We start from the raw sequence: 14,322 nt of genomic DNA on the forward strand, positions 1-14,322 counted from the left end.
TTTACGCACGCACAAATCTTTTTTACACATACAAATCTTTTTTACACGTACAAATCTTTTTTACAAGTACAAAATATTTATGACCACATTTTGAGCCCATAGTCTTTGTGCTGTTTCATCTTTGATTTGTGTTCATAAACACTCAGAGAAACATCACGTGACCTCATCAGGATCTGTGTTGGTGTGTGGGGCTGTACCTCAGCTTTATGTTGTTACATGCTCATTTGTTCATTTTAACATCAAAGTAATGTTATGAGGAGTAATGAAGTAACGTACTCCATTACTTTTAATCAAAGTGTTCTGTGTAATATGTGTAATAATGACTGTTTTGAGTAATGACCAACACTGATCACAACAAAGAGGAAATGCCTCCAACATGCACAAACATTTGAGCCACAACATGCAGTTAATGTGCACAAATGTCTTTGATATGCTGCTCAGTGATGGTGGTGACTGTCAGAGCAGAGCTACTGAGAATCAATAAGTAATATCAATGATGGGATCAGAATCACTAAATTCTTCTCATCCCTGTCAGTATCATACATGTGCTGTATAATGTGATAAATGTAGAGGTGCTGGCTGTTCTCTCACTCTGCTGTTTAGCTGTAAAGGATGCCTCCCTGCCTTTGTCTCATTCATGACCTTTAATAGTCTCTTCTAACATGCAGAGATCTGTATGATCTGTTTCATAGAGTCTAACCAGCCTGTACAGGTAACAACAACAGTCACTGCATCACTGACACACAAACGTCATCTCTGTCAATAACAACATTCATACATGGAATAAAAACACATCAGTGGATCATTGCTGGAGCTGATGTTTGTGCTCCTGGTGCAAAGGCTCTCAGTTTCCTCCTTGAAATAACATCAGTGGTGGGTCAGCGACATGCTTTCTTTCCCTCTCAGGTTTAAATATCTGGGACTCTCCACCGTTTGGTTTTACAGCTGAAGAAGCTTCTCAGATGAAACGTCTTCCAGAAACTTAAAGACGTCTCTTTTCTCTCCAAGCTCCTTAGATCACATGACCTGGATGACTGAACCTACAGACATATTGACCTGGTTTCATGGTCACATGACAGGTCAGAGGTCAGCGACTGTAACTCAGTTCCTCCTGTTAATGTGAACTCACTGAGTGTTTGTGGTTTACCTCTCAGACTGACTGAAGACGATGATGGAGGAAGAGGAGGACAGAGCAGAGTCTGCAGGGTCCAGCTGTCCGTCTGTGAGGAGTGACCGGTCCAAAGATTATAATCCAAACTTCAGTGGTGAACCTGGAGCAACGAGGTCAGAGAGCTGAACTCACTGAGTAACAGAAATAATTCTGCACTGACATTATAATCAGTGTTGACTCTGGTTGATTGTCTGACTGTGTTTGTGAGCTGAGAGGAAATGAAAATGAGTTTGTAACAAAAATCAGTTTTGTCCAGTTTTCCTGTAAAAAGCTGAACTCTAATCTAAGAGGATGTTACTGACAGGAAACAGCTGCATTATCTGCAGTCTGTGTGATCACAGCTGCTTCAATCATGTTTGTGTCTGCAGAGGTCAGAGGTCACAGTCTGCAGGGTCCAGCTGTCCGTCTGTGAGGAGTGACCGGTCCAAAGGAAACCCTCCACACTTCAGTGGTGAACCTGGAGCAACGAGGTCAGAGAGCTGTGATGACTCCTTTACATGTTTGTGTTTCCTGGATAAATATGACCTGAAACATCCTCAGATTGTTACAAAGATTCATTAAAAAGAAAACAATGAAAGAGAAAAGATCCAAATGTTCGACTTGGTCATTTGCTGTTTGAGGACAGTGATGCTCATATCTGTGGGGAAAGTGTGACCTGAGTGGGTTCATGTTTGTCTTTAAAGAACAGAGCTGCTCTGATTCTCTTTGTGTCTGATCTGTTAAACAGTCTGAGAGGTCACACAGAGACCCAGCAGCTAAAGCCTGGATCATACTGGCTGCTGTTACTCCATCAGGACAACACTGAACCACAGTGGTGTGGATGTAGTGGATAAATCCCACCATACTGATGCTCAGAGTTAACCACAGGGAACAAAACCAGATGTTACCTTCAGATTGTGACCTTTGGAGTGGACGATGCAGATTTCAATAGAGAATAAATGTTGTTGTTTTTCAGCTGTGAAGAAAGAATCGAATTTTCTGAACTTAAGAATTTATGATGCTGGAAACAACATGGAGACTATAACACAACATTTCCACTGTGTTCATAGAATGAATGTAAAACTGTCAGACATTCATTAAATATGCAAAATGTCTACAGAAGCATCAGAGGGTCAGACGTGAAGCACTCAGTGATTTTGATCAAATGACTCATCAGTTATTGATCTGTACTACACTGATCTACCACGTTAGTAAAGCTGGTGTTCTGGTGGTGGAGGGAGACTCGGATCATGTTCTGGTTTTGGAGCAGTGATCTGCTGATGGTTCAGTTTGATGAGCTTCTTCAAAATCATCCCTGACATCACCACTGAAAGGACGTCCATGAAAACAGACTGAAAATTACTGATATGTTCACAATCTGAGAGTTTAAAACTTGACAGACTTGATTCAGATGAAGTTATTTGAGCAGAAACTCCTGGATCTTTATCCTGTGTTGATCTAATCCTTCATGGTTCCTCCACAGAGTGGACCAGCAGAGCTCAGAGGTTCCCAGTGGTCAGTCTGCCCAGCAGCATCAAACACAGCTGGACTCCATATTTATGGTCTGTACATGTACAACAACTACTGTTACATCTGTTCTGTTCACAGTCATCTCCATGCTGCTCTTTGTAGACCAGTGGATCGTCAGTGTGTCCAACATGGATCTGATGTTTGGCTCCATGATTTCAGTCTGATTGGCTCATTCATAAATATTCTGTTCCAGCTGCTGGAGGACAACATCATCACTTTTGTGAAGAACGAGCTGAAGAAGATCCAGAAGGTTCTGAGTCCAGATTACCCAGAATGCTTAGAGAGTCAGAGGAGCAGCAGCAGAGAGGCGTTTGTGAAGATCACAGTGGACTTCCTGAGGAGAATGAAGCAGGAGGAGCTGGCTGACCGTCTGCAGAGCAGTAAGAGGATTTATCTAAAGATTTAAGCTGCTGGATAAATGAACATTTTCCAGAGATGGAAGATGGAGCAACATGTTTTAAAGATTAGTTCTTTTTGGAATTGAGTGTTTATTTTTCTTCTCATTCAGAGCTTCAAGCTGCAGTTTGTCATCGTAACCTTAAATCCACCCTGAAGAAGAAGTTCCAGTGTGTGTTTGAGGGCATCGCTAAAGCAGGAAACCCAACCCTCCTGAATCAGATCTACACAGAGCTCTACATCACAGAGGGAGGGACTGCAGAGGTCAATGATGAACATGAGGTCAGACAGATTGAAACAGCATCCAGGAAACCAGACAGACCAGAAACAACCATCAGACAAGAAGACATCTTTAAAGCCTCACCTGGAAGAGATGAACCAATCAGAACAGTGCTGACAAAGGGAGTGGCTGGCATTGGGAAAACAGTCTTAACACAGAAATACAGCCTGGACTGGGCTGAAGACAAAGCCAACCAGGACATCCAGTTCATATTTCCATTCACTTTCAGAGAGCTGAATGTGCTGAAAGAGGAAAAGTTCAGCTTGGTGGGACTTGTTCATCACTTCTTTACTGAAACCAAAGAAGCAGGAATCTGCAGCTTTGAAGACTTCCAGGTTGTGTTCATCTTTGATGGTCTGGATGAGTGTCGACTTCCTCTGGACTTCCACAAAACTACAATCCTAACTGACCCTAGAAAGTCCACCTCAGTGGATGTGCTGCTGATAAACCTCATCAGGGGGAAACTGCTTCCCTCTGCTCGCCTCTGGATAACCACACGACCTGCAGCAGCCAATCAGATCCCTCCTGTCTGTGTTGGCATGGTGACAGAGGTCAGAGGGTTCACTGACCCACAGAAGGAGGAGTACTTCAGGAAGAGATTCAGAGATGAGGAGCAGGCCAGCAGCATCATCTCCCACATCAAGACATCACGAAGCCTCCACATCATGTGCCACATCCCAGTCTTCTGCTGGATCACTGCTACAGTTCTGGAGGATGTGCTGGAAACCAGAGAGGGAGGACAGCTGCCCAAGACCCTGACTGAGATGTACATCCACTTCCTGGTGGTTCAGGCCAAAGTGAAGAAGGTCAAGTATGATGGAGGAGCTGAGACAGATCCACACTGGAGTCCAGAGAGCAGGAAGATGATGGAGTCTCTGGGAAAACTGGCTTTTGATCAGCTGCAGAAAGGAAACCTGATCTTCTATGAATCAGACCTGACAGAGTGTGGCATCGATATCAGAGCAGCCTCAGTGTACTCAGGAGTGTTCACACAGATCTTTAAAGAGGAGAGAGGACTGTACCAGGACAAGGTGTTCTGCTTCATCCATCTGAGTGTTCAGGAGTTTCTGGCTGCTCTTCATGTCCATCTGACCTTCATCAACTCTGGACTCAATCTGCTGGAAGAACAACAAACAACCTCCTGGTGGTTTAAACCATCTCTTCACCAGAGTGCTGTGAACAAGGCCTTGCAGAGTCCAAATGGACACCTGGACTTGTTCCTCCGCTTCCTCCTGGGTCTTTCACTGCAGACCAATCAGACTCTCCTACGAGGTCTGCTGACACAGACAGGAAGTAGCTCACAGACCAATAAGAAAACAGTCCAGTACATCAAGAAGAAGCTCAGTGAGAATCTGTCTGCAGAGAAAAGCATCAATCTGTTCCACTGTCTGAATGAACTGAATGATCGTTCTCTAGTGGAGGAGATCCAACAGTCCCTGAGATCAGGAAGTCTCTCCACAGATAAACTGTCTCCTGCTCAGTGGTCAGCTCTGGTCTTCATCTTACTGTCATCAGAAGAAGATCTGGATGTGTTTGACCTGAAGAAATACTCTGCTTCAGAGGAGGCTCTTCTGAGGCTGCTGCCAGTGGTCAAAGCCTCCAACAAAGCTCTGTGAGTACATTTGTACTCATGTCTTTACTTTTAACATCCAACTGTGTCAGTAATTTATTTCACCAGGTTTTCTGTCTTTGTATGAATTTGTAAAGTTTTGGGATTTCTCCAATACAACTGTGACCTCTTTAATGCCTCCAGAACTCGAGACACTGGATTCACCATAAACTCTGATCATCACTGCTGCTGTTATGTTATCAGTCTTTGTTTAAACACTTAGGCTGCATGTGCCTGATGTTGTGATACTTTATATTCACATGCATGCTCCTAGATACATTTCTACTGCAGGTCTATTTTAGTCACAAATGTTGGTGAAACACTTGCTTTTACATGCATGGTGGGTCCTGCATTAAAGAAAGCATTTGAATTACTCAGTGAATCCTGGCAGCCAGAGAAACATCCTTAGTTCCACTTTAAACTAAACTCTGCTTCGGTCTTCCACAGTGTGTTTGTTGTTTCTTTGTTGTTGTTGGCCTGCTCTCTCCTCTCACTCCAATCTGGTTGCAGCAGATGTTTGTCCCTCCCTGAACCTGCAGACTTGGGTGCAGCACCTCAGTTCATCTTCAGTCTGAAACCAGCTGTTGTAGCTATATCCCCTCAAGCACACCTTCCCTGGTCATCTCTGCTGTGGTTGCTATAAAATTTAATCTTGAGTTTAAAAAAAAAAAGAACAAAAAACTTCAAGTCAGACTTGATGCCATTTGTTGGCAGCATGGTGCCTGTTTGTCTTTGATGATAAACTGCAGCACAGTCTAAAGCAAACCTTCTGACTTTATTGACTTTATGCATGTATATATTCTTCCTGTTCACCTTGGACACACAGCAGCTCTCTGTTTGTTGTGATTGGATCTAGAACAGCCAACATATCCTAATCTAGATGATTTCTAAGGTGGTATCTGGGAGGAAAAGTTAAAATCAGCTTGGATGGCCTGTACTGTATGATGGCCTTGGTTGCACCACATTGATAGCCATGCAGGGTGGTTCACTCCTTGTGCAAGAAGACCGAGGAGTGAGCCACCCTTGGTCAAAGCTTGGCCATTCAAGCTCACTGTTTTCCCCTTGTTGGTTGATGATAGTATTCTTTTTTTTGACTTATAGTCATCATTGTCTTCAAATTAACTCACACACTGCTGACTGCTGTAGCTTACCTGGCTGAGCAGGTGACCCATGCACTGAAGGTTAGAGTTGTGACTCCAGGGCCTGGTTTGAGTCTGCCCAAGACCATTTCCTGTGTGTTATTCTCCTCACTTCTCCCTCCCTTCCTGTCTTCTTTGTCCTATACAGTGAAGACAAAAGGCCTCGAGTTCTGAAAACTCTTCCCCTTCATCATCTTACATCTCTCTCATCTAAAATCTCCAGTATTCTCTGAGTAGAGAATCTTTTCACAATCTTGAATGATAAGGATCCAAGTGGGTAAAGTTATTTATTTGTTGTGTTCCTATTTGCAGCTGGGGTAGATTAAGAAAAACTATCGGCTGCCCAAATTACATCCAGTTTAGAAGAAAAACATTGAGTGAAGTGTTTGTTTCATCATCCTTCACAACTCATCAACCAGGTGTCACAAACTGCAGCAGGACAGTACAAAGCATGTCATACTGAATGGCTGCAACAACCAGAGTTTTACCTACCTTTGGTATTTGGTGACAGCATGAGCGTAATATTTACTGAACAGAGTCGTCTTCTGTAATCTTTTCAGATTCAGATTCAGAACACTGTATTTATTTTCAAGGGGCAATTAGGATACTGAGCTTTCCAACCATACATACAATACACAAACATCACATTGGGGAGACGGGTCAGGCTAGGTAGCTGGCCGGTCAGCCGCTAGAGCAGCGACCCGGAACCGAACAGCAGAAAATGCACAACATCAGGAAAGATGAGGAGAAAAAAGAACTCCTCCCAGACTGAGCTCCAACAGGGAGATCAGTTTGAGAACAGAAAAAAATGACCTTAGTGCAGAGCACATGAAAACTCTTAATGCGCCATAGAAACACATGACAAGCAACAGGGATGGGTAAAAGGTGAGAGACAGCCGGTGTAGACAGCGCACCCGGGCCTGCAGCATTTGCGCTGGTCCCCTCGACCCACCGTCTGCACCGGGAGGGGATAAGCATGCTTAGGATGGGAAGGAACAGTCTAAACACCGTCTGTTATCAGGGTGAGATTTGTTCAGCTCCAGCCTTGAGACCACAGCTGGCGCCGGTATGTTAGCCGCATGAAATGATGGTGGCTTTCTTTGGTGCGAACAACTGCATGTCAATTTCACAGCTGATCTAACAGTCCGTCACTCGTCTCTCAATCTCCCGTTGGAGAGCCACGAGCTTCTCCGAGAGGTTATCAGTTTTGCGCTCAAAGAGCAAAGTCTGAGAACTCACGACCGCCATGAGCTTCTTCAAGATCTTATCCGTGCTGCGTTCAATGAGCCCATTTTGAGAAGTCACGACCCGTCCCATTGTTTCAGTCACAGCGGGCAGCCTTGTGGGGGTTTGAACAGCTGATTCCGCTTTCTTTAATCTTCAATAAGCCAGGGCCAAGCCAGCTCAGATCAGCAAGAACCCTTTGCTGCTGTGAATGTCCGTGCTGCTATATTTCAGGATCAGGCTCTAAATGTACAAATGGATCTGAGAAGATTTCCAATCATGTTTCTACTAGATTTACAGTTTGTTTTCATGTCTTCTGACTCAGATGGTGGAGCAGGTGGAGCTTACAAGGAGTAAGTGCTGCTATAGAAGAAGAGTTGTGTTTTAATGAAGCTATTTAGTTAACCAATAATTGTATTGCATGCTGGCATTAAAAATGTTTCATTTGACTGATTTAATTAATTTGTTTGTTTGTTTCCTTCCAGACTGAGTGGCTGTAACCTCTCAGAGAGAAGCTGTGATGCTCTGTCCTCAGTTCTCAACTCCCAGTCCTCTAGTCTGAAAGAGCTGGACCTGAGTAACAATGACCTGCGGGATTCAGGAGTAAAGCTTCTGTCTGCTGCACTGCAGAGTCCACATTGTACACTGGAAACTCTCAGGTCAGGATCCAAACATATCATTAAATGATATTATTGTATAAACAACCAAGCTTTATAGAATTGGCAGGTGAACTTTTCTTTATCTTTGGATTGCTTAGGAGATTCTTAATTACTGTCTGAAGATTTTTTACAGTCACATATTTTGTTTTAATGGTCAAACAGAATTATTGTTCAGTTCAATGAGCAGGTAGCTGTGAGATTCATAATAATGAGGTATATTTGTATTAAAGATGACTAAACGTGAACAGTAGCTGTGAGTTACTTTGTTTACTCATGTGTGCTGATGTTGTGAGTAATTTAAAGCTGAAGTAAACTTGTAATGAGTTTAATAGAGTTTCTGAAGTAAGTGTACTTGGAGACATTTATGTGTTTTCTAAAGTCCAGGAGCAGGAGGCTGTGTGTAGCATAGAGGAACCCAGACCTCAGCTTTGTCTCCTGGTTTCTGTTGCTGCTGTTACAGTTTCCCCTCATCGTTCCTTCAACAGTCTCCTCACTGTAACAAATCAAAGTGTTACTGTATAGATTCACGTCTGAATGTTGCCATGTGCTATTAAAACTGAAAGCGCTGTTTCATACACCCACGTGGTTCAGTCACACAGTAACTGATGGTAAATAATGTTTGTGTTGAGCACATCGTACAGGTCAGCTGCTCCACACAGATCTCAGGTTTACATGCTGGAACAGTTTGTGATCATGAAGGATAAACCTCACTTCCTCTTTGTTTCATACAGATGTGACATGAACAATAACACATTCATGAAATCCTTTTAGGAACACAAACACTATTGTAGCTGGAGAATATATTTGAATGTAGGATAATGTAGGGGATCATAAACCACAGTAATAACTAACCACCACCTCACCATTTGGGTTGGTAGCTGCATGTTGATTGATGAAGTCATTTTCTTCTTCCTCCATTTCTACCTTATTAACATCAGATTAAAAGCTGCACAGAGACAGGCCCTGGACATGTTTAGCCTAGCTTAGTACAAGGACTGGACATGGGGGAAACGGCTCTCATCACTGGATCAAAACATGAAAACAAATCTGAAGTAAAGTTTTGTTGAAGTGAACTGTGGTGGTGCCCAATGTTCCCTCTAAGCTGCGGTCGTGCAAGTGCGCGCTGCTGGGACGTCTCTGCACACAGAAAATCTGTGTTGCACACAAAAAAAAAATCAAATCTCAATTGAAATTAAAATTAAATCTTTAACAATTCTGTTCTGCAGTGTTAGTCAGTGACTGGCTGCTCCTATATGGGATTAGAACGATGCCACCTTATCCCGTAGTCCAGCCAATGATGCGATTCACATTCGTATATACGCAGCTAATCAACGTCGCTGACAGGCTATGACAGCGTCCTTATGTGCCGACAATGGTGTTATAGCGAGCAAAGTGGCTGATGATGAGGTGAAGCCACGTTAATGACAACGTGTACAACCATTGGAGATGTGACCAGGACAGACGGAGCAACTGAGGGAAAAAGTGTGGACTTTATACCAGTTTTTAAATTGTGTTGATCGACCACGTAAAACCTGAGCTATGATAAAATATCTGCAATGTTTGGTTTTCTTCCTGAATAGTATTGTTGTTTATAACAACGATAGTATTCAGTATTTATTGCAACAAACTTTGTTGTTTGCAAAACTCAGTAACTCTTTTGAAGAAGTAACTATATAATTAATTGTCCAACATTGGTCATTATTTACTGTATTTTGCAGACAGAGTTACAGACTCTCTCCCAGACCACAGACTCATAATACAAGTCAGAGCTTTATAAAAATAGAAAAAATAAAGTTGTGTTTTCAAAATTGGAGTTCAAGTTATTTTTACTTCCAATAGTGTTAACATGCTACAGGTCATGAACAAGGTTGTTTTTAATTTTCATTGTAAGTGGGCTAAAGCAGTTAATTAAAAGTAGTCTAACATAAATGTAAATGCTGTAATTTGATTACTTTAATAAACCGTGTAACTTGGATGGATAAGATGCTGGCGTGACCACAGTGCACACGTCTGCTGTTGCTCACAGTGGTCCAAGGGACGCTCAGGGAGTTTTTGTGTTCGCTCAGACACATGAAACATTAGCGGTGACTGGCAGGGAAAAGGGGAATGATAAGACTTACTGTAAATATAATTATGTATGTATTGAAAAAGGAACAACTAAAATGTTCCAGCTGAAAAATGAAATCAGTTTCAGTTTATGAGCTCTGTTTGTTTTCTTTACAATTCCAACCTTTTATTTTGAAATGAGCTGCTCATTCCTGTTTAGAGTTGATGAGCTGATGTGGGTGAGAGGACTCAGGCAGCCTGACAGAGTTCATGTCCAGGTCTTCCCTGCTTGTCCTGATACACATAAACATGAGTATCCTTGCAGGTCAGATCTCATCAGTCACACCTGTTAGTGCAGCTCTCCTCTAGATTGTAGTGCTTGTTAAACTAGGATGATTTTAGGAGCCTGGACCGCAGATCTAAGGGAAGATATGACTTGGAAAGACTAAACCAACCTATTAGAGGTGTTCGCACTAACATAGATAAATACTCAGATTTACACCTTTAGTGTCTCACAAAGGGTTGAAAAGTGAATGTGCACAGAGAGGTTGGTGGTGAGACGGGCACTTCCAGCACTGTAGATGTGATCCAGCTCAGTGTTCATGGAAATAATCCGGAGAGCAGGATTCCTTGATGAATGTTACATCTTCTTAAAGTTATAATCCACAGGGAAAACTGTGAAACTGTCGATCTGATATCTACTCAACCAATCAGGTGTTTACATGCCCTTCACTGATCTCCAGCCCCACCTTATTATCAGTTTCTCTCTTTTACATCTGAATTATCTTCACTTCACATTTCAGTCAGTTCAGATTTCATTAGCACGTTCACTTTAGCATAATCCATTTTAATCCAAACACCTTTCTCTTTAAACTCTGTTTGTCAGTCACAGTATATCCAGTACAATCCTCTTTTTCACTGCGTCACACACATTCAGAGATCAGAGTGTCCTGTGTGTGCTCTCATTCACTCACACTCACTCTCATATGGCTGAAGTCTGTTTGTACACAGGCTGTCAGCTGGCCTGAGTTAGGCCTGTCTCTAAAATCATTATTTTATTACTTTTATTCTGATTCATCAAAGCCAAACTCAAACATATTTATATTTACTGATTATGTTCTCATCAGTAATTAACAGTCAGTACATTCAGATATGAATCATAATTCAGTGTTTAACATATTATCACAGATGGACTGCACAGGAGATCTCCTTTATGAAGAAACTGTGAAAGTTTGTCCAACAGTGGGAAACATTTCAGAGAACATCTCAGAGAATATCTGTGAAGCAGAAACTAAACATAATAATAGAAGAAAAGCCAAATAATGATCCAAATCCTGCTCTGAGACCATCAGACAGTAAAGGCTTCCAAAGACTGCTCACCTCTCAGACTTACTTAAAGATGCTGGTGCTGTCCACAGATCAGCTGACCTGCTGGGTCTCCATGATCAGCTTTGTTTCTTGGAGATAAAGGCTGAAGCCTTTAGAGCTTCAGTTCTCCAGAGCAGCAGGATGTCTGAGGTCCACAGAAACACAAAAACACAGCAGCTAAAAATAGTTGTTCAAAGAAAACGAGGTGGGAGCTGCTGATTCCTGAGCTTTGATACTGGATTAGCTTCAGTAGTTATTCCAATCACTGCTGTAGGAGCTGCATTTAGTCACAGCTGACTGTCTTCTTTGAACAATCACAATGACTACTGTTCTAAAAAAACAAGCACACAAAGAACCAATGAGAGTGTAGAACAGGATAAAGAGCTCCTGTGATGGTGGCAAAGAAATGAGCAGCAGACGGCCGTCTACATGTTGTAGTGGTTTACAGTCACCAGGGGGCGCCGTCACGGCCACGCAGTCAGTGGGCTGCTCTGCTTGTGCTGTTGTTGGTGAAGCTGAAGTGAAAGCGAATGTTAAAACAATGAAAAGTGTCCACTGCAGCCTCCATCTGAGCTTGTCATGTTCTTCTTCTTTGGTCCTTCGTGTTTGTGCTGAACACTGCTGTCGCTCTCTTCCCTGTTCCCGCCCACTTTCTAACCAATCAGCATTGGAGCGTGCACAGCGTCGTCCACACTGAGCTTTGTTGTGAGCGCATGGACTCGTCTGCAGAACATTTGTATGGGCTCAAAATGTGGTCATAAATATTTTGTACTTGTAAATCAGGATTTGTATGTGTAAAAAGAATTTGTGTGTGTGTAAAAAAGATTTGTGTGTGTGTAAAAAAGATTTGTGTGTGTGTAAAAAAGAATTTGTGTGTGTGTGTAAAAAAGATTTGTGTGTGGACTTAGCCAAAAAAAAAAACCTGCAAGTTACAAGTACGAATTTTGACCCTATTTTTTTTCCTTTCATCTGATTGGTCAATGTCATGTCAATCACAAATGTAACTATCCAATCAGAGAACAGATGGGTTTGGCTGTCGGAGGGGCACTTTTTTGACCTGACGTTCCCGTCACAAGTGTCTTCTAAGTGAAGCTACTAGGTTCAGGTCCAGCTCTGTTTATCTGGAGCTGCAGTAAATGATCCGTCCTCACAAAGCAACACAGACACCAGATATGCAAACACAGCATCATACAACACAACCAAGAGATCCAAAGAATTATCTCTGCATTTCTGTGGCTGATGCTGCTGGAACGAAGCTGTTTGAAACCTTGTTGTTCTGCACTTTGGGACCTGAAGAGAAACCTGAACCTCTGTGCAGAGGGTTCAACTCTGAGGATTCCTGTTCAGTTTTTTTTTTATTTCACACGGCAAAACTTGACAACTTTATGATAAATGTACGACTTCAATGTGAAAAATTCATTTTTTTCTCTTGTTTGTTTGAAGCTGCTTCCTGTTGGCTTCAGCTGTTTGGAGTTTCCATTTTCTAAACTTCTACATTCTGAACCTTCTTCAGCTCTGAACAGATGATGAAACACTGAATGATTTCAAGCTCACACTTTGTCTAATAAACTTACATCTTTCATTCTTTATACAGATTGTGGGACTGTGATTTGTCAGAGATCAGCTGTGATTATCTGGCAGCAGCGCTGAAGTCCAACCCCTCGTATCCCAGAGTGCTGGACCTGAGTGGAACCTACAACAACCTGCAGGATTCAGGAGTGAAGCAACTGTGTGTTCTTCTGGAGAATCCACGATGTCGATTTGAAACTCTGAGGTCAGTCACATGTTTTAGTTGTGCTGAGATGAATATGATGTGAAAGTTGTGTTGACACTGTGGATCAGTAGGCCCACACACCTCTATACAGGAAGTCTGGTTCTACTCTTTGTAGAACTTCTGATCCATGATCCTCTGAGTCTGACTCAGTAGATAATGCAGAGTTCTGAGCTGATGTGGGTGAGAGGACTCAGGCAGCCTGACAGAGTTCATGTCCAGGTCTTCCCTGCTTGTCCTGACACACATAAACATGAGTATCCTTGCAGGTCAGATCTCATCAGTCACACCTGTTAGTGCAGCTCTCCTAAAGATTGTAGTGCTTGTAAAACTAGGATGATTTTAGGAGCCTGGACCGCAGATCTAAGGGAAGATATGACTTGGAAAGACTAAACCAACCTATTAGAGGTGTTCGCACTAACACAGATTAATACTCAGATTTACACCTTTAGTGTCTCACAAAGGGTTGAAAAGTGAATGTGCACAGAGAGGTTGGTGGTGAGACGGGCACTTCCAGCACTGTAGATGTGATCCAGATCAGTGTTCATGGAAATAATCCGGAGAGCAGGATTCCTTGATGAATGTTACATCTTCTTAAAGTTATAATCCACAGGGAAAACTGTGAAACTGTCGATCTGATATCTACTCAACCAATCAGGTGTTTACATGCCCTTCACTGATCTCCAGCCCCACCTTATTATCAGTTTCTCTCTCTTTTACATCTGAATTATCTTCACTTCACATTTCAGTCAGTTCAGATTTCATTAGCACGTTCACTTTAGCATAATCCATTTTAATCCAAACACCTTTCTCTTTAAACTCTGTTTGTCAGTCACAGTATATCCAGTACAATCCTCTTTTTCACTGCGTCACACACATTCAGAGATCAGAGTGTCCTGTGTGTGCTCTCATTCACTCACACTCACTCTCATATGGCTGAAGTCTGTTTGTACACAGGCTAATCTGGGACTCTTCAACATTTGACCCTAGAAATAAAGAAGCTTCTTGGATGAGAGGTGAAAGGCGAAACGACTTCAAGAAACTTAAAGATGTCCAGATGCCTTTTTTTCTAAGCTCTTTAGATAACGGCGAACCTTCACAAACTCCTCGTCAGTGGGACTCTCAGAGCTACCAGCCCTTTGCTACAATC

General features: G+C 42.4%; 1 protein-coding gene across 1 annotated transcript in view; it reads left to right on the forward strand.

Annotated features, from left to right (window-relative positions):
* LOC146576986 (NACHT, LRR and PYD domains-containing protein 3-like) overlaps positions 1–14,322 on the forward strand; it is a 35,976-nt gene that overhangs the window by 2,589 nt on the left and 19,065 nt on the right. Inside the window, exons 2-8 of the mRNA XM_085267610.1 lie at positions 1,155–1,284; positions 1,540–1,641; positions 2,634–2,712; positions 2,874–3,060; positions 3,189–4,968; positions 7,814–7,987; positions 12,996–13,175. Coding sequence (XP_085123736.1) covers positions 1,169–1,284; positions 1,540–1,641; positions 2,634–2,712; positions 2,874–3,060; positions 3,189–4,968; positions 7,814–7,987; positions 12,996–13,175 — 2,618 coding nt within the window. The 5' untranslated portion in view covers positions 1,155–1,168. The remainder of the gene's footprint in view (positions 1–1,154; positions 1,285–1,539; positions 1,642–2,633; positions 2,713–2,873; positions 3,061–3,188; positions 4,969–7,813; positions 7,988–12,995; positions 13,176–14,322) is intronic.

This window comes from Mchenga conophoros, linkage group LG3, assembly GCF_057382185.1.
Source record: "Mchenga conophoros isolate Kocher_MC1m ecotype Shallow Benthic linkage group LG3, M_conophoros_male_GT1.1, whole genome shotgun sequence".
In the NCBI taxonomy this organism is placed as follows: domain Eukaryota; kingdom Metazoa; phylum Chordata; class Actinopteri; order Cichliformes; family Cichlidae; genus Mchenga; species Mchenga conophoros.